Source organism: Kogia breviceps, chromosome 6 (genome assembly GCF_026419965.1).
Source record: "Kogia breviceps isolate mKogBre1 chromosome 6, mKogBre1 haplotype 1, whole genome shotgun sequence".
Classification (NCBI taxonomy): domain Eukaryota; kingdom Metazoa; phylum Chordata; class Mammalia; order Artiodactyla; family Physeteridae; genus Kogia; species Kogia breviceps.
In genome coordinates this window covers 23,229,552-23,250,319 of record NC_081315.1, presented here as the reverse complement: position 1 = coordinate 23,250,319, position 20,768 = coordinate 23,229,552, and the positions used below count along the sequence as shown (strand labels likewise).

The following is a 20,768-nucleotide window of genomic DNA, read 5'->3' as shown; positions in this document are numbered from 1 at the left end:
CCTCCCCGGCTCTGGGTAGCTGTGCCCAGGCTCTTTGTAGCAAGGGTGACTCTTTTAATAAGTTGTCCCCCATGGACTGGAGTGCTGTGTTCAGCCACTGCAGTGGTAGCCCAAGTAGCCTCTTGCTTGGAAACGAAGTTTATGAACGAATCTATAAGGATTTGATGAAAGAGTGTCACTCATTATATGCTACCTGCTTTTCCTTTGGTTTTTTTCTTTTTCTTTTTCTTCAGGGTAAATTTAGTGCATGGAATGTTGAGCTTATGAAGTCGATAGAGAAGGAAATGAATTTGTTTTACAGGAGCCTTAAGAAATATTCAAGACGGAATATATAATTTTCTACATGACCTCTTCTAGTAATTGATCTTTCTTGCTTTATTTGATATCATAAAATCCAGACAAAAGGAAGTTATAAGAACTCTAAATGTGTAGTCAGGCAGACATTCTTATCTTCCAGGAAGGGACAGGGGACAGGGAGGGGTGTGGTGAAGAAAAACAGGGAGAAGAACTGCTAATAAGACCAAAAAAGGGAAAATGAATTCCTAAGGAAGACCAGTAAATCTCAAGAGGCGTGACATTGCCGATGAACTGGAATATTCCAGATGCTAAAGTGACAGCCATTGCTTCATCCCTTTCTCACCAAGAGGTCTCAGCTAAATCTATCCAGGGTTTATTTATGTGTTTTTTTTTTTTTTTTCAGTGATGTATTCCTCCCTCTGGTCTTGTCTCCCTGTCTCTCTGCTTCTTCCCACCTTTCCTCTGTCATCTCTTGGCTCTCTCTCTCTTGTCTTCTTTCTTGTTTCCCCCCACACACTTCCTCTCTTCCTCCTTCCCTTTCTCTCTCACTTCCCCCCTCCTTCCCTCTCTGTGTTAAGTACTGTTCTAAGTGCTGAAAAGATGTCATACTCGTGACAACTTATGGGGTCTCTTATTAACCCCCTGTTAAGGATAGCTGACATAAAGGCAAAGGGCAACTGGCATAAAGAGGTTAAGTAATTCTCCCGACATGAGATTCTGGCCAGAGTTGGGATGGTTCAAGGGGCTCCGATCACGTCACTCCTCTACTTGAACGCCTCGCTAGATTTCCTAGAAATTGCGTACAGCTCCGATTCCATAACATGATAGATGGACCTCTACAACAGACGGCCCCCAACCTCTCTCCCCAAACACAGTCAGCTTTTGTCACCTCCCTAGAGGCCCCCATGTTATAGCATCATCAGAATACTCACTCTTTTCCAAACACAGATGGCCTTTTACGACTCCATGCTGCGCGCCTGATACATAACACCTTGCTTGCTTTGTCGCGTCCTTCTTTACCTAGAACTCTTACGCATTGTTCAAAACCCAGACCACCTCTTTTGTGAAGCCTTTCCGGACACTTACACGCTGAACTAGTTACTCTTCACTCTGAATGCAGACAGGAGAATGCTCACATTTCCATTATAGAATTTACGACATTGTCCTGGATTATTCATACATTTGTCCTGCCCACCAGACTCTGAAGTCCCGAAGAGAAGGAATGGGACCTTATTCACTGGCAAACCTAGTGTTTGCCACCTAGTTTGTGTTCACTGTGAAGAGGGTTGTATGATACGCAAGAAAAGCATCATCGATGCTTAAATATAAAGGTTTTAGAACTGTACATACATGCTGATTTAAACAAATACTTCCTATAAAAATTTGACTTTCTACAATTTAAAATTGATTTATAATTTTGTCTTTCAGTTCCTCTAAATCAAGAGCTCTGCTAGTGATTTAAACATGTCATGATTTAATAAAATGTGATGTACACGTACTTTTCAAAAATACTTTTATTATGTAAAGTGAAATTCATTCTCTCTCTCTCCTTCACACACAAACACACACACATGCACACACTGGATACGGCAAAGCAGTCTGTGAATATCTTTAAACTTGTTCATAGTATACACCCTTTGTGTTAAAAATCTTTTTTTCTATACAGTTTATTCATATTTATTTAACATTTAAGAAATAAATGTTATACTGATAAAATCAATTTAAATTTAGGAGTTTAAATGACTGTATTGCAGGAATTGTCACTATTATTCTACCTTTGTCCAACATTAGATTGCATAGTCTACACACACTATATGCAGTCCTACATATGTTTAACAGTTTCGGACTTCTTTCACTTTATTTATAAATTCAAGCATATCCCTTTGGATAGTGTTATTTGGATGTCAAATATTTTCTTAAAATGATATATAAATACACACATATACATTAGTGTATGAGTTGCATGTATGTGAATATTTATTCACTGTATATATAGTTCATTCTGGTATATATGTATATAGTGTTATGTATATACACACACTGTGTATAGTCTATATAAATATATACATATATGTATATATATGCACACATACTGTATTTATATATCCTTTTGGATGCTATTATTTGGATGTCAAATATTTTCTTAAGATGATATATAAATATACACATATATACATGTGTGTATAATTTGCATGTATGTGAATATTACCTATATATGTAGTTCATTCTGATATATATGTATATACGTATATAGTGTGTGTATATACACACACTATGTATATAGTCTATATATGTATATATACATATACTATATATATCCTTTTGGGTAATATTATTTAGATATCAAATATTTTCTTAAAATGATGTATAAATATACACATATATACGTGTGTATGAGTTGCATGTATGTGAATATTTATTCACTATATATATAATTTATTCACTATGTATATAATTTATTCTAGTATACATGTGTATATATGTATATAGTGTGTGTGTATATACACATGCTATGTGTATAGTCTATACACACACCACACACACACACATTGTATTTATATAGTCTATGTGTGTACACACACACACACACACACACTATATGGTCCATTACAGTGTACTATGTATTAATATATAGTTTCCAAGCTTCCTCATCCTTTGAGGCCAGCTAATGATTTCCAGATTATGAGACTGAAGGGTACCTCTGAACATTCTGGACCAAAGAACATTCATGCAGCTACCAACCTGGAAATGCTCTTAAACAGTGAACTCTTTGTCATGAAATCCTGAGCTGAGCATGTTCTGTAAATTGTTTTGTTTACTCTGTTGGGATCTCTCCTGTCATCATTTTGTGTGACAAAATAATGGTGAACAATTTTGAGTCATAAGGACTGACAAATTGTGCAAGTGATAATGCTGGATCTGTCATAAAGAAACGAAGTATGATCGCCCTTGCTGCATCTCCAAAGGGATTTTGTTAAAATGACCCCCTAAAATGTTGATGCATTATATGTTCCTGGGTTCCTCTCTCCCATCCCTCCCCGTGGCCCTCTGCTCTCCAGTTAAACACAGTGTTCTTGTTTGTTGCTGTGTATTCATTTAACTTGTTTATGTCATCCTTACTTCAAATTTAGATATACTAGATTTAGGTTTTATGTTTTCTTCCTGCTTTTACTGGCTTTTTCTTAAGTGAGAAAGATAATTGTGACTTTTTATCAGAAATATCTTTTTTCTTAAATAGAGAGTCATAGACTCGTAACTATACATTAGGGTCAATATCCATGGACAGGAAAGAGCACAGGTAGTCTGAAAGGCCCCCAGGTAATTCTAATGTACAGCCAGGGGTGAGGATCACTGCCCACTAGAAGAAATATGTCTACTTATCATCTAAGGAGTTGATTTTTCACCTGGAATGCTTTTTAAACATATGAAAAGCTTCCCCAAATGACTAATTATTTTACACTATTATCCTCTCCCACAACTGAGAATTAATTTTCAAAGGAATCTAGATGATGGTATATCACAATATGACCCAGAATTCTCAAGAGAGTGAGATATCCTAAAAGAGAATAAATATTTATAAGCATTCATGGAATGACATTTTCTATGCCAACTCTGTCCTTTCCCTGGAATGTTGAATGAGCTTTGCTTTTCAAGGGGATTAAAAGTGATTCACATAAAGCCCAGATATCTCTGTATTTCACAAGAAGTGATGGGATGAGCTGTCTACTTAAGAACCTCAGGAAGTTCAGGAACTAGAAAAGGATAGCGTCGTCGTTGCCCACAGTGGATGTCATACACAGGTACCTTAAGTAATGATTAACCACAGAGTCTGAATTGACGCCAGATGAGGGAAATTGCAAACAGCACCTGTGTGAAGCTTCTGCATTGGTTTCTACTCCAAAGTCATACAGAAAATGTTTGTTTTTCTCCTCAGGTTAGAACCAGTGTCCTCCCTGAACATAAGGATCCCCCGCCAGAGGTTGGGGTAAGTGTTTCTTTTGTTTCCAAAAGGCACACACATCACTTCTAAGCTAATCATTTGGGTTTTCTCTGGCCTCCTGCCTTCTAGCTGACAAATAAAATTGAGTTAAACTAATAGGGTGTGACCATGCAAGGAGACACGGTCACATATTTGCGGAATTGCATGGACTTCATTCCTTATCTCCTGAAAATCATCCTCAAGTGAATTCTTATTTAGTTCAGCTGGCTAGAGAGGAGTCTAGAAATTGCCCTGCAGGTAACTGAGATGTGATCCGGAGCCAACATTCCTGGACCAAAAGGAGGCTGGGAAATTGCAGGTGTGAGCTCGACCCCTTCCGCAAGGACGCAGAAGGCTCACTAGCCGTGGGACTGTGACGTTTTCTGCATTCAGCCGCTTCAACACTGTAGGGCAGGTTGAAACAGAAGCTGCCGCCGAAGTGCAGCCCAGTGCCGGGAAATCCAGCTGAGGTTTTCCTGCTGCATCTCAAGCTTTTAAAAGTTGGGAGAGCAAGAGGGTAACAGGCAATTTTGCTTAGACAAGTTTAGAGAAGGCAATGGAGGTTCCTGAAGAATAGCCCAGCAGGCTGGGCCCTGGGATCTTGCATTCAGAAAGGTGGAAAAAGTCCAGAAGTAAGTTGAGTCTAAGAGGCCCTGCCAACTGAAAGGCCTATTTGAAATTCCCTGAAATCCTACAGGCAGTTGGCAACCTTCTTCCGGTGGCTGTGGGGAGCCCTGTACTAGGTAGCATTCATTTCCTCTTTGGCAACAGCTGCCATCCCGACCGGCCAAGGGAGCCGTCCAGAAAGCATGCCATGCATTGACTGAGAAGTGAGTCAGCGATCTCTGCATCTCTCAGCGTAGGGGAAGGAAAAAGGTACTTCGTGCTCTCTCATGCCGAACGCAGCCTTCTCGTTTCTTCCTGGAACAGGCTGAATAACTCTCTTTGACTTAAATGAGTCTTCATGCTTTGTTTCCTGCCAGTCCCCTCAGCCTCTTGTGCTGCTCTCACTTCCACCGCCAATCTTGGTGCCAAGACTACCTGGGCTTCTAGAGTTTCTCCCAAGGAACCAGCGAGTCCTTCCAGCCTCAGGCCTCTCTCCCTGCAGGACACATGCAGTCTCCTTGCCTGGCTGCCCACTGGTGCTCTCTCCCAGCTCAGGACTCGGGTCACAGGCCTTTGGCCTACGACCACTCAGGCGTCCTCCTTCAAACTAGAGCCACCAGTGCAAGCCGTCCTCACACCCTTGACAGTGCCTTCATATCATGTAAGGCCTTCTGAAATTTGTAACTCTTTTTTTAAATTAAAAAATAAAAAATCTATAATGCTTTACAATTTTCAAACGTTTCACACACATGATTTCATATAATCCCATAATAACCCTTTTGCCCCCACCCCTATTTTGCTCCTCCCCCTTCCCTCTCCCCACTAATGCCCAGTAGTTTGTTCAGTGTATCCGTGAGTCTGCTTCTTTTTTGATTTATTCACTAGTTTGTTGTGTTTTTTACATTTCACATATAAGTGATATCATACAGTATTTGTCTTTCTTTGTCTGACTTATTTCACTTAGCATAATGCCCTCCGAGTCCATCCATGTTGCTGCAAATGGCAAAAAAAAAAAAAAAAAGAATGAAATTTATAACTCTTAATAAGTTAATCATTGTTTTAAAAAAAATTCCCATTTATTTTTTGAGGTTCAAGAAAGATGAGCTGGTTTAATTATTTTCCTCCAACTGCTGACTCCCACAATTTCTCTGTGTTCAATCCCCCTTGCTTGAGATTTTAATGACATCTTGGCCTAATTGTCTGAATTGCGCCCCTAGTTTTTCTCTCATTCAAGTTCTTGGAATGGAATGCATCTTATTCATTTTAAAACTTGTGTCTCTTCTCTGGTTTTAAAATATTCTCTTCCACCGTCTCCTCCACCATTTCCCGCTACAGGCTGTAGACATCTCTGTGCTTCTAGCAACTTGTGGTGGGGGGAGGGGGAATGGTCCATTCTCACACATTCTCCCCTTTCCTCCTCTCATTGCTCAGCTGCTCAGGAGAAAGGAAAGGGTAGGTTCCTTCTGTGTTTGCCCACCATGAGGTGTGGTGCCCTTTATGCTGGTTTTGATGCTTCTCAGCATAATGCTGCCTGAGTTCTCTTTTTGGAAGAGTGAAATGCTGGCTCTCCTCTGAGCACAAATATAGGTATTGCTGGTGGCCTTGAAGCCCCTTCCCATTGTATACTTTTCCATCATGGGGGATCTGGTTCTGGCTGAACTAAGTCTCTTCTGACCGTTTCTATGAGCCCCAGCAGCATCGGGTACTAGATAACCAATGATTCTCAAAGGAGACACAATCACCAGTTCCCAACACAGCAGAGGTAGAGATGGTTTGGACACCTTCAAGCTTCATAAGTCATGTTTTGGGTCCATACTCCCATGGCTTTGGTTTTGGCATTGGAGATAGAGATGTCTTCCTGAGGCTAATGAAGAGAGAGATCTGCTTCATTTCCTAAATTGTATCCTTCCCAAATTCTGACCTCTCTCTTCCAGCACTACCTTTATATGAACTGGCTGTGTTGTGGTTACTAATAGGCCAGTTTCTCTAAACTGGCTCCTTTGAGGCACTGTGATGAGGTTTTCTGAACTTATAATGTGGAACATTTGTTATCTTGTGTCCTCATCTTTGACAAAGACTCATCTATAATTCCTGGACCCAAAGAAACTTCTCAATGGGCATTCTCCGACATGCCTATTGTATCAGTTAGGAACGCATTCAGAAGCAAGTAACTGGATGAAGAGTAGGTAAGAGGCTTGTTCTTCTTGTTAAAAAAAGTCATGGGGAAATTGCCCAAGGCTCCGGCTACTCAAAATGACTTAAAGCAACCAGGCTCTGTCCATTGTCCTGCTTCTCCTTTCTTAAAGTGTTGTACAGTCTGACCATTACACCTCCAGGTATCACATTCCAAATTGAAAAGGTTCTGAGCAGCTCATCCTGTTCCTTCAATTCTGGAAAGGAAAACTCAATTGGTATACAGTCATTCCTCAATATCCTCAGGGGATTGGTTTCAGGATCCTCCTCGGATACCCAAATCCATGGATGCTCAAGTCTCTTACAGTTGGCTTTGCATATCTGCGGGTTTTATATGAGTGGTTCTGCATCCCATGGTACAGAGGGCCCACTGTCCCACCACTTACATAATCACTGAGAAGATCAGAGTCCCTGGGTAGAAGGGAATCGGGATACAATTCCCATTTAAACAAAATCAAGATGCTATTACTAATGCAAACTGGGCAGAATGGGTATTAGATGTTAGTAGTGTCTCCACTCTCCTACTAGATGTTTAACTCCATGATTGCAAAGATCATGTATATTCTGTTTACTTTAATAGCCCTAGCTCTGTGCCCGGAAATTAGCAAATCATGATATATGTATTGAATGCTTTAGGAGGCATACCATGATTTTGGTTTGCCAACCATCTTATATTTTTTTAGAACCACCAGAATAAAAAGGGAGGGGGTGTCTAAAAATAATTGCAATAACATGGTAAGAATCGAGTACATTTCACGACACATCAGAAATCAACAAAATGGCAATTATATCACCAAACTAAATCTCAAGCATGATAAGAATGAGTCTAAATAAGAACAAGTCAGCATGCCTTGGCTTTTCTAACACCCTCAGAGTACATGATATTCTGGATAGAGAAAAATTGTCACGCCTTGAGCAGCTGTGAAGTACCACTGGTTAATATACATCTCATCACTCCTCCAAAATATTTTTTTGGGCACTGAAAAGATTTCTAGAGAATTGAAGTGCTTGGCCAAGAACACAGAGCAGGTAATGGCTCTGCCATTGCAATGTGCCAAGGACTCTAGCCACTAAGTACTCCAATTTTAAAAATGAGCTAAAATTTTTTATTATAAATCTTTCAAATATGTTCCATACATTTCTTTGCATTCTTCAGCAGCATCTATTAGATGAAACCACACCTTTGTTGATGACTTAGTCAAGCAGATACCAATCTGTGCTCTGAGACCTTGTGAGGTATATTCATAGTAAAGATGTAATATTATAATATATGACTTTGCCCTAAATTGCATTTTAATGTGTTCTTTGGACTGTTCATCAAGTTGTAATAGATATTCTCTCAGTTCTTTTTTCTTTGTGATGTATTTTTTCAGCGCATATAGTTCATGTACCCTCTGTCCCTTCCTATAGAGTGAGAAACCACACAACCATGTCTGTTAGGGTAGAGAGGGAGGAAAAAGTACCTGTACAAAAATATGAAAAAGGGCCCATCCTGTAAGTTATGTGCAGGAGATGCTGTGTATCAGCCTGCCTCACAACATAAACTTCTGGTCTTCAAAGACCTTTTAAAACCTACACCACAGTTCCAGTATATAGTTTTATGAGAATAGGTCAGAGTATTATGGATATCTTCATTTACTCTCAAAAACCAGCACTGTCTTCTAGAAACTGTCATACAGAGTGAAGTAAGTCAAAAAGAGAAAAACAAATATTGTATAATATCGCTTATATGTGGAATCTAGAAAAATCGTACAGATGAACTTATTTGTAAAGCAGAAATAGAGACACAGATGTAGAGAACAAACTTATGGATACCAAGTGGGGAGGGAGGATGAATTGGGAAATTGGGGTTGACGTATATACACTGCTATGTATAAAATAGATAACTCATGAGAACCTACTGTATAGCACAGGGAACTCTACTGAGCGCTCTGTGGTGACCTAAATTGGAAGGAAATCTAAAAAAGAGGGGATATATGTATACGTATGACTGGTTCACTTTGCTGTATGGCAGAAACTAACATTGTAAAGCAACTATACTCCAATAAAAATTAAAAATAAAAAAAAAACACCGACTACTAGAAATGTAATGCATGCCACATATGTAATTTAAAATTGTCTAGCAGCCCATGCTTTTAAAAGAGTAACAAGAAAACAGGTGAAATTTGTTGTAATATCTTATTAACTCAATATATGTAAAATTATTTCAAAATGTAATCAATTCAGAAATCAGTAATGATATATTTCACACTCCATTTTTCATATCACATCTTATAAATCTGATTTGTGTTTACACTTAGAACACAACTCAACTCACAATAGCCACAAACTAGGGCTCATGCTGGATAATGCAGCTCTGGACAGTACTTGGAAAAACTTGGGAGATCCATGAAAATTGTAGTAAAAAGGAAACCTAAACTTTGAATAAAGGCTTTGTGAGGTAAACATAGGTGATGGAGGTATGTGTATGGGGGAGTACTTCCTCTGGATCCTTGTGTAGTACCAGGGGAACGAGACCATTGAGGACCTGCTTCAGGCAGATATGCAACCCTGCTGAGCATTCTGGATGTCTGTGACTTGTGCTGAGCCCCCGCCAGGGCAGCGGTTTATTTGTACGCTCCCCATAGAGCAGAGCCAGGGATTGAGACAGGTGCCCTGCATTCGCCACCCTGCCTGATATCACTCTCCAGCCAGGTGAGTGATTGAAATTGTGCATCTAGCAATTTAATGATCACCTGCTTTGGGTGCCTGCACCCGAATGATAATGCTGAGGGTTGCATTGTCATGAGCAGGCAAGAAAGGTCAGAGCCGCACAGAGTGCAGGCAGAGAGCCCGTCAGAAGGAAAGGGAATTGCCACCTGTCCTGAAAATGAGGCACAGCGTGAGGGACATGAAAGAATTCTGGACTGCAAAGCAAGAAACCTGGATTCTAGCTTGGCTTCTGCATATTAACTAGTTCTGTGACCAGGTGTAAGCCAGTTAACTCCCATGGGTTCCTGTCTCTTCATCTACAGACTGGCCATGTCTTAACAAGTTTTGATGTTTGTTATTTCATTCAGACATTTCTTGCCCACTGATAAACATTCCACATGATCTAATAAAAATTTGAGCTATAAGGAATCATAGGTAACATGTGCTCAACACTAAGAACTGTAAAGGACCACATAACTTTCATATCTTTTTTTTTCACTAGAATTTATTTTAGTTTCTATTTCCCTGAATCCTACTTTTATTTTTAAACATAATTTTTCTTTTTTATAATAGGAATTTCTCATAGACTTTTTTTTGTTTTTTTAAAATACTCTGCCTTTTCCAAAAAGTATTTGAAGTGGACTTATGTTTAAATCATCTGACTTCTGGGCATATTTTCCTTAAGTACTATGCAAGCTAATATTTATACAGTGCTTCCTATTTTCCCAGCAATGTACTAAGTGCTTGGCCTGGATTACTTTAATTCTCATAACAATAACTATGAGAAAGATACAGTTATCATATGCAACTTTTTCATCCAGAAACTAAGGCCCAGTATGGTGGAGTAATTTGTCCAAGTCCCAGCTTTGTGAGAGAGAAGACAGACAAACAGAGCTAGACAGTGGCCATCAGTGGACAGCCAGCCTAGGGCTGGGAGAAGTGATTTAATTGCCCAGATTTCCATTTTGGGACATAATCATGGATTTAGAACTACACTTCAGACCTGCAACTCTAGTGACACTTTAATTTTTTTTTTCTTCTTTGTTTTAAAATTTTCCCCTGATACTGGAGCTCCCAGTTTAAAACCTTGAAGATGAGAATTTTAGAAACAATACCGAAGGAGAGATGAAAACATTATTCCCTGAGTTACATTTGGAATATAAACAGAGTTTTTGAAATAATTTTCTTAAATTCTATGATTATGATTAAAGTGACAGTAAAGATAAAATAACTCTATATTAAGTTATTCTTGTGCACTAGCATCGTGTGCTCTTTTCCCTCCATGGGAATTCACGTTTCATAATAGAGAAGACTGTTTTCTCTCTCATTCATTCTTTGACCAGGAGTCCAGTGAATCTTCATCTAAATGAATGACATGTTTTCCACTTTCAGGGGTGTGCTAGTTTTATTTATACTTGAGGTGAAGCAAACACATAAAAACCTGCTAGAAAGTAAGAGTATAGGCAAGTCCATTGTTTGGTATTGCACTGTGAAACAATGAGGCAATGTCTTTAAACTGAGGGATTTTATTAAATGCATTTTATGCAACATGTAGTCCTCACGTACAGTTATTTTTAGAATAAATTTAAAAAGTATCTTTAGAATAAATAAAACTTCCTCTGGTTTGACACCCTTTCATAATGCCATTACCTAAGTTGATTGATAATGGATTGTATGATTTCTGTAAGCTCTCTCTCAAAGGATAATATCCTTGGAGATTAAGCACGTGGCTGACAGTTGTGATGGAAAAGGTTGACTCACAGGCAGCCTTTTTTGGCACACTGCAAACACTCACAGTGCAGCAGTGGGCGTAGCATGCAGCCTCTCTGTTCCGGACAATGGGCTGAGCCAGAAGACGGACGAGCCAAGGTCCTGCTTCCACAGGAGCTCCCGGCCCGGTGGGCAGGAGAGACATTCAATGACTTGTGCTCACAGACTACTGGCAGCTGTGCCTGCTGGTGTGTCTGGGGCGCATGTCTGAAAATAGCCCCTCCACCTGTCTCTGGTTGCTACATTCCCGTCTGGGACATCTGCTGCTTCTATTGCTGAAAAGACCACACTAACATTCATGGCATGTGCAGTTTGTTTTCTTAATTCTAAAACCATCCCTTCCTTCACAAAGCTCAAAAGGCAAAGAGAAGAAATAACTTGAAATTTGGGGGCACCATGACATTTCTGATGGGTTGAGCATTTTCTTCAAGTGAGGATAATGAGTGAGGGGTAGAATTTAAATTAATAACCCTAATTACTGGTGAAAGAGTAACAAGCAAGACATCTCTTTAAAATACAAAACGCTAAAGTGAAATTCACTACCATGGTATACAAGCTGCAAGCTAAAAAATTGTTTTGATTTCCCACAGTTCAGTGAATTATAATGGTTTATAAATATCTGCAGGAGTGTTTCTTTTATATCTCATAGAATAAATTACTTGAAAGCTAGTGTCTATGCCATTCATTCATTCATTTATTGTCAGTTACTATTTCTCACACACCTAATATGTGTCAGACAGTGGGAGGTTACCAGAAAACAAAGCTCGTTGTGGATCTTCCAATCTCAATTTTTATTTTGAGGGGAGGACAGAATAAGCAATTAAATACATAATATTTAAGTGACAATAGAAAAAATACAATAGGATAAGGAATGGAGACGAGCAGTGTGGAGAAGGGGAGCCCTTTTATACAGGGACGTCCTAGTAGGTTATCTGCTGAGGTTTCATAAGTGCTTTTGTTCAGCTGGGTCTCTCCTAGACACTCTCTACCCCTTACTGAAAAGTCAGTAATTTTAGCTTTGTTCATACAGCTCTTGGAATTCTTCTCTGCCTTGATTCACTCTCAGCACTCATGTCATCACAGTTTTGTTTCCACAAATCTTCTGTTTTCACATAACATTCTTCACCTAATAATTTAATCTTCTATGATCCCCAATTTGGTGACTTGGTATCTAAACCACTTCTTCGAGTTTCAAGTGAATTAATTAGGTTTTATCATTACTAACATATAGGCATCTCCAACTTACAACCGAGTTGTATTTCAAATGTTTGCCTTTAAGACTTTTGAACCAGTTCTTCTAAGTTAGAACTTTGAAAAGAAGGAGAAGAATTCTGACCTGAAGCTTGTCTTCTCTATGCCCAAGGATCACTCTGTGTAGATGCAGCCTCTTATGTATGGAATCACTGCACACTTTCCTCTGAAAAGAACCAGTTGACTTAAGTCCAGCATCTCATTCTAGGGCAGGCTGGCAACAGACCTATGAAGAGAGAATGTTCTGGAAGATGTAGTGTAAACGTCTTGTAAAGTATTACAGTGTGTTAGGCAGCAATGGTATAGGTAATAATATGGGTTTGATACTGATATTTTCATGTTTACGTCTTGACCTTGAAAAGAGAATGAGAAATCTTATTTATGGTATCCCATAATATTGTGACTTTAAAATCACAAGCAGCCAGGAATATTAAAAAGAGATGAAAGATATTTATCCTGGAAAAGAAAAACCAATTTAGTGTTTTATTCTTTTATATTATGAGTCAGAGAGTGTAGAAGATAGATATATATTCATAGATAGTCAACAGCCAGTATGATAGGTTAAAAAAGTAATTTTAGAAAATGTAATTGAATAAGTACCATTCTTTTTTGTGTGTTGGAGTGAAATTGTTCCATGCTAGTGTAGAAATAACAAAGGAAACAAATACTTTTAAACATTGCTGTGATGGGGGAGAAATGTAGCATTTCTATTTATAACTTGCACAGAATCCCACATAAAAATAGCTCCAACTAACGATTTGCTCATATCTGGAATACAAAGTTGTTGCTGCCCATGACTTGAGGAATTCTAACAAGAACAAGGACGGCGTTGGTAAATATTAAAAGTCTGTCATCTTTTCTTTTATCCCAGTTTTCATATGGGGAGAAAATGTGTTCATGGAAAAGTCCTGGCTTCTGTGTTAGACATTTTGTTATTTTCCTAGCTATTCATCTCTGTTTGTAATGAGAAGGATGCATTTGCATCCCTCAACCTCGCCCCATGAAGTGGATATCTATTACTGATGGTTGTATTTCTGTCAATGAAATATTTGTCAGGCTAATAGATTTAACATTTCACTCTTCTGAAGACTAATTTTGTGTGATTGCTGTGGCACAAAATACGGAGAGCCTCAGAAGTTAATGGAAACCATTCTTTCTTATTTTCAGCGAAGCTTTCTGGGCTATGCCAGTTTTAAAGTCGGGGATCTACTGAAGTCCAAGGAGCAAGTGCTGAGCCTGAGCCTGAGGTGGGTCTCAATGCTGTCAAATTTCACAGCCTGTGATATTTATTGAAGGCTGGTTGCGTTTGAAAGTCACAATTCTTGCAGATGTTTGGATGTCAACTCTCAAACAGCTTATGTTCTCCTCTGCAACAAGTTACAGGGAAACAGCAATTATTCAGGCTCATATTCAAGTCTGTGTTTCACATGGTCAAAAGTTAATCAGCTCTTGTAGGGGAAAAAATGACATTATTAACAAACTAGTGGTGGCCAGAGGGTTAGGGATGGGGAATGGACAAAAAGGTAAAGGAGATTAAGCAGTACAAACTACTAGTTATGTAATATATAAGTCACAGGGATGTAATGTACAGCAGGGGAATATAGCCAATAATAATATAATAGCTTTGTATGGTGCATAATCTGTAAAAATATCAAATCACAGTATTGTACACCTGAAGCCAATATAATATTGTAAGCAACTATACTTCAATATAAAATAAAAAGTAAGTGCTGAAACTTGACATGAAACTTCAAGAAATAAGGTGATAAAATTCTTGAAGAGTAAGAAAGTAAATAGAAATGATGGGCATGTTACTAAATAATATTTCTGTTACTTATCAAAATGTTACTTTTTAAATCAAGTGAGTTTCTAGGTTTGAAATATGTTTGTTAGAGGCAACTTGCAGATTTATGATAATAAAGGGTAAGCTGATTATCCTCTTTTTTTTAAAGTTTATTTAGCTGCTATACTATTAAATATAAAGTGTAAGTTTAAAAAATAAAGTATAAGTTAAAACAGACCCATTGCAACAGACAGCAGATCAGGGATGCTTTTGTATGAGTACAATCTGTTTTGATACAGATGACACAACAGTCTTTAGGAACTGCACCATGTTTTCACACTAAAAAGAGTATTAAATAGAATAATCATTTCTTTTTAACTTCATTATAGATTAGAAAAATAGTATGTTATTTTCTAACTGTATAATAACTTTAAAATTATGGATACATGGAAAACACTGACTTACAATATTTATATAGTATAAATGAATATAAAAATTGTAGAGAACGTTGTTTGTAAACCTTAAGATGCTCTTCTTTTGATGAAATGTAGAGAGACCATTGTCAGGGAACAGACAGTGTGTCAAGTTTGTTTGCCCTCTGCCCAGCCCCTAAGGACCCATTATAACCAATTTATTTCAGGGTAGATGTCATGGTTTATGGTGGAATCTGTACTGCTGGCTGTCTCCTGTCTGATCTTTTCCTGATCCTTACAGTTTCGCATTTTGACTTAAGAGATGGTATAAAATAATTTAAAGTAACACATGTTCATGCCGAAAAATAAGTGTTGAAGGGTTCTACTGAGGCTGTCATCGTTTTGGCTTCCTTTGGGCTGTCAATTTTTTTGTTGTTGCATTTCATTTGGGACGGCATTTAAAAATCTTTATAGTTTTGTAGTGTTATTCTCAATAAAATGTTGCTGTTTATTTTCTGTTGGAAGTGTGTAAGTGCCAGCTAAAATGTCTATCTGTCACTGGTATCCTAGAAGATATCTATTACCCACCTAGCATGGCAGTTAGATTTGACCCAAGTGCCCCTGGATTCATGATATAAGATGTCAGACTTTGAGCTTGCTGAGAACCACCAGCAGGTCGCATGTTTTCTATATAAGTTGCATGGTACTTTATTTCTCACCTTGCTGATCACAAACTGCAGTATTGATTGTATCATAACTGTCATTAACAATTATGTTAACGTGCCCTCTGCACAACATTTAGACACTGGCTTTGAAACAGATATAAGGGACCCAGAAATCCTTAGCGAAATGAAAATACATGAACACACACAATTAGAGGAAGTATAGGAACAGAAAGATCTAGTTTAGAGTACTACACTTAGAAGGCAAAAGGAATATAAGAATTCCAGATTTAGAGGAAATCAAGACACATTTCCACTTTTGATTTTAATACTCCTGATTCTTATTTATTTGATTTTGATTGTATAAAAGGAAACCGAATTTAAAAACAAAGCATGGCCTTTTCTAGAAAAAATAATTTTTGAAAGCCAATTTTGCAATGGCAAGGTTAATATTTGTTTCCCTTTTTGTGCTTTGCCAAGTTGGTAGATTTCTCTCCCTATGAACAAGACACATTATAGGTTTATCATAACCTGCTGATTTCTGATGCTTCGTGTTTTTCCGTCTGTTGTAATTTACCTTGTTTCCACTGACTCGGCAACCTCTGAGGTACTGAGTCAGAAAAACGTTAGATCAGGGATAAGAAGCATTTTTTTTGTGATTAGTTTTGTTCTTACTATTCCTTTGCACTGACAATAGCTGACTTTTATTCCTTTTATATTCAGGTCATAATTTTTAAAGAATAGAAAGCTCAGATTTCTGTAAAACAAATTCACAGAAATAAGGGTAAGGGTGTATTTGTCGGCACCGTTCTTGGATGGTGAGCCTTCCCAGAATCTGTCTAGTTTTGTTTGTGTTCACCGTCCCTTTGCGTTGCTTCTTATCAGATAAGTCAGATTTCAAACTCTCAAACTAGTTCCATGGAGTACCATAGTTTAATGTGGCCTGTCCTATGTGTGCTGTGGACTGGAATTTTTGAGTTTGAGTTGAATCTTCACTTTCCACAAAACACTTAAAAGGGCAAGAAGTGTGTGTCTTATTTATAGACTTAGACTCAAATTTCATGAAATATGGTACAGTGCATTTTTGAAATTGTAGGCTAAAATTGGTTTGCATGTATTGGGGAGAATGCCTCCGGTATAGAAAGTGGTTCCCGCTTACGTAACTCATCTCCATTTAAATGCAGAGCCACTACATTTCTGTCCAAGTGTTCTAGTATCCCAATCGGTGTCTTTATTTAGTATTCACCCTTGTACCTTTATGTGACATCTGCTTTGTTTTGCTAGTTTACATTTGGTAGTTCCTGTCTACTCTGACTTCCTTTAGATCTGAATCATACTTTCTGTTTCATTTTCTAGCTCATGACTATCTATTCCTGACTTCCATACTGTACTGTAAACAAGCTAAGGTTCTTGTATAGCAGATGACAATTGCAGACATGGAAGATACTGGTTAATAGTACCATAATAGTAACAATAATGAGAAGAGAAGGAAGGAGGAGGTGGAGAAAGGAGGAAGATACTATGAGACACTACGTGTTTTATGCTCTGATGAGTATGTTAGAGATGTTGTTTCACTGACCCTTATCAGCATATGCTGTTATTACTTTTGTCATTTTATAAACTAAGGAACTGAGGTATAGAGAGCAGTTAAGTAATTGGCACAAAGTTACAATGCTCTTAACATAAGAAAGCCAGGGCGTGAAGCCACACGTTTCTGACTACAAATCCGGCGCTCTTCATGACTCACTTTTTGTCCCCATTGACCAAGGGGAAAACCGAGATCTAGTTAAAACATGTCCTGTGTCACGTGACTTGGTAATGGCAGAACAAAGCAAGGGCTGAGGTCCAGGACCGCTCGTTCAAGGCGTCTTCCACATTGATTTCACCACAGTGCCTGGATTTATAGCGAATGAAGACCTAATGAGTGTTAATGGCCATGGAGAACTCAGAAATATTAGCCATCATGGCAGAAAGTGAGAACCTGCCTGCTAGGTTAAGGGGAAATGGAGACTAAGGAAAAAAAAAAAAAAGGGAATCTCTTCTCACCCCAGAACCATGGCCCTGAGCCTGGTTTACTGCCCAAGCACCTAACAATTATTTGTTCTACCAACCTGACCTGAGTCTCTTGGAATCATAACAAGCAGAAATTTAGAACAATATAATACTGTCTTATTTCATTACAGAAGGGAGAAGCAGATCTTTCTCTGGCAATGGCGCTAGAGATCAGGGGAAAAATTACGGTACTCTTAAGTAGTCAAACAATCACAAAGGCAGAAAAAGAGGCAGGGATAAAAATTCTTTCGCTGGGGCTTCCCTGGTGGCGCAGTGCTTGAGAATCCGTCTGCGGATGCAGGGGACACGGGTTCGTGCCCCGGTCTGGGAAGATCCCACATACCGCGGAGCGGCTGGGCCTGTGAGCCGTGGCCGCTGAGCCTGCGCGTCCGGAGCCTGTGCCCCGCAAAGGGAGAGGCCACAGCAGTGAGAGGCCCATGTACCACCAAAAAAAAAAAAAAAAAAAAAAATTCTTTTTCTGGAAATCCTTCTCAGAAGAACTGAGACAGATAGAAGTGCTTTGACCTTGTCTGACCTTTGTTGCCTATCTCCACACAGTTCGGACTTCATTCAGCGACTGTTCATTCAGCAAGCATTTATCACGAATTTTTCATATGCTAACTGTAGTAATAGGTTCTTTACCAAATTTTTAAAATAGTAACAGAGTTAACATTTTGCAGTTGATATTACTAATAACACTGTTAATGAAAAATCTTGTTATTTATTGATCATCTACTAGCATGCAAGGGGTATGTTGGGTGCTTCTCCTGCACTATATCATTTAATGCCTGCAGCTTTATCATCCCAGTTTTATAGCAACTTGTCTAAGATTCCACAGGTACTAACTGTACAAGCAGGATTAGAATTCAGTTGAGTCTGACTCCAGAGCTGCTTCTGCTTTTATTTTCCTGCCTGATAGGAAGCTAATGATCTCATAGCATCTTTGCTTTCTTCTCCATTTATAGTCTATCTTTTGGAGAGTTTTAGGGGCCTCAATTACTTTTTTTTTTTTTTTTTTTTTTTTTTTTTTTTTTTTTTTTTGCGGTATGCGGGCCTCTCACTGTTGTGACCTCTCCCGCTGCGGAGCACAGGCTCCGGACGCACAGGCCCAGCGGCCATGGCTCACGGGCTTAGTTACTCCGCGGCATGTGGGATCTTCCCGGACCAGGGCACGAACCCGTGTCTCCTGCATCGGCAGGCGGATTCTCAACCACTGCGCCACCAGGGAAGCCCAATTACTTTTTATTAATGTTTTAATCTTAAAATTCAATTTTATATGCCTGTGACATAGTAGAGAGGTTCAATAATTATTTGTTGATATTTTGATTCATGATGATGACTTATATTTTTATGGATGCTAAATATGAACCTGGTACCATTTATTTCCGAGTGGAATCCACCTAAATTAGTGAATATAATGCAGTCTAAGCTTTAGAATATATCTGAGACAAGTAACTTTCAGAGTAATAGTGAGTGATAGATTGTGATTTGCTTGAAAGGCTGAAAACCTTACTTAGAATTCACATTTATTTCAGTGTAGGTCACATTGCCTTGCCACAGAAACATTCAGCTAATCTTAGCAACTGCTCTGTTATTTCTTTTGTAACCTTCCACATGTAATCCCCCCCAAATTAAGCAAGCATTTATATAATTTTATCATAGTGGATGTGACCAAATTTTCTTGAATGCAGATGTATAAGAATTTATCCATAAAAAGAGAATTTATGTTTCCTTTTCATTTATTACATCTGCCACATTTATAGTAGTGCTGTCGTGAAACGTACAACATAAGACTCCAATGATCCTAGACAGACATATGATGTTATGTTTTATAATATACAGATGTATGGGAGGGGCTCTGCAAGAAACAAACAATGAATTTCTACTGTTTTTAAATTTGTCCTATTTTATGTAATATTTTATATGTGTACATATTCATGCAAATACCTCATGGATTGTATGGATAGGTATGTTTGTACATTTATATTCCTTTACGATTATTTTGCTTTTTTCCAAACTTGACTATTTATTTTCCATTATTGTCAAATGTGTGTGTTTAGAGAAGGTAAGATCCAAATTATGGAGTCTTAAGGTTTGTTTGATTTTGTTTTTTGGTGTTTTGCTTAATTTAACCTCCTTACACACACACACACACACACACACACACACACACACACACACACACACACAGGCACAAACACGCACTTCCATTTTATTTCTAAAAACAGAAGAAAGACAAAAAAAAAAAATCCCACATATTTTTAACTGAATCTCCCAAAGGCATGTTCTTAATTTAAGAGCTGGGAGCAATATTAAGGAGAGGTTCCTTAGGCTCTGACACACAGTTTTCTACACCAGCATACTCAGAGCAATAAAAAAAAAAAAAATGAAATTGTCACTAGCATTTCACAGGTTGGGAGCAAAGGCCCATTCTGTAGGCCATAGGTCAGTGGACCAGAATGTTTGTTCCTGGAATGCTCAAATGCATGTGAATCCCCACAGTAACCCAAGACCGAACTTGGCCGTAGATTGACAATAACAGTTTTAACTGATAAATTTATTTTTCACTTAAAATGGAATTAAACTTTGTTTTTTCGTTTCCTACCGCAACTCTTTTCCTGCATGCAAATAATGCTTACTTTAAGCACCAGATACCGTCTTTAAAATTGTATGTGTGACAACAACATATTTTCTTATATTTACTTGGACTTCAGAGATGCTTTTAAAAAATCACATCCAAGCATCTTGAATATGTTTTGAATATGTTTTATTCTCCTTTAAAAGTCACTTCCAGTTAGTTTTTCTAGGTATCAGAAAGTAGGATTACAGCAGAAAGTTCTGCTGGTTCCACCACACTAAGTTTTATACATGTCTAAAACATTTTCTATATTACATAAGGGCAGTAGACATTGACTGGTGGCCAAAAAACCTGCTTTAAGAGAAAATAGCATATCAGTGATTAATTATAAAACAGAATAGTGGGGCTTTCCTGGTGGCACAGTGGTTGAGAGTCCGCCTGCCGATGCAGGGGACACGGGTTCGTGCCCCGGTCTGGGAAGATCCCACATGCC

The 20,768-nt window shown here is 38.4% G+C and overlaps 1 protein-coding gene across 13 annotated transcripts in view; it reads left to right on the top strand.

Moving 5' to 3' along the window:
* Positions 1-20,768, top strand: part of INPP4B (inositol polyphosphate-4-phosphatase type II B) — a 737,042-nt gene that overhangs the window by 486,945 nt on the left and 229,329 nt on the right. For 7 of the 13 annotated variants that reach the window (XM_067035581.1, XM_059066760.2, XM_067035588.1 and 4 more), the window contains 2 exons: positions 4,232-4,282; positions 13,955-14,034. In XM_067035581.1, coding sequence (XP_066891682.1) covers positions 4,232-4,282; positions 13,955-14,034 — 131 coding nt within the window. Of the gene's footprint in view, positions 1-4,231; positions 4,283-13,551; positions 13,633-13,954; positions 14,035-20,768 lie in introns of those variants that run through there. The other 6 variants (XM_067035590.1, XM_067035587.1, XM_067035585.1 and 3 more) reach the window with 3 other exon arrangements.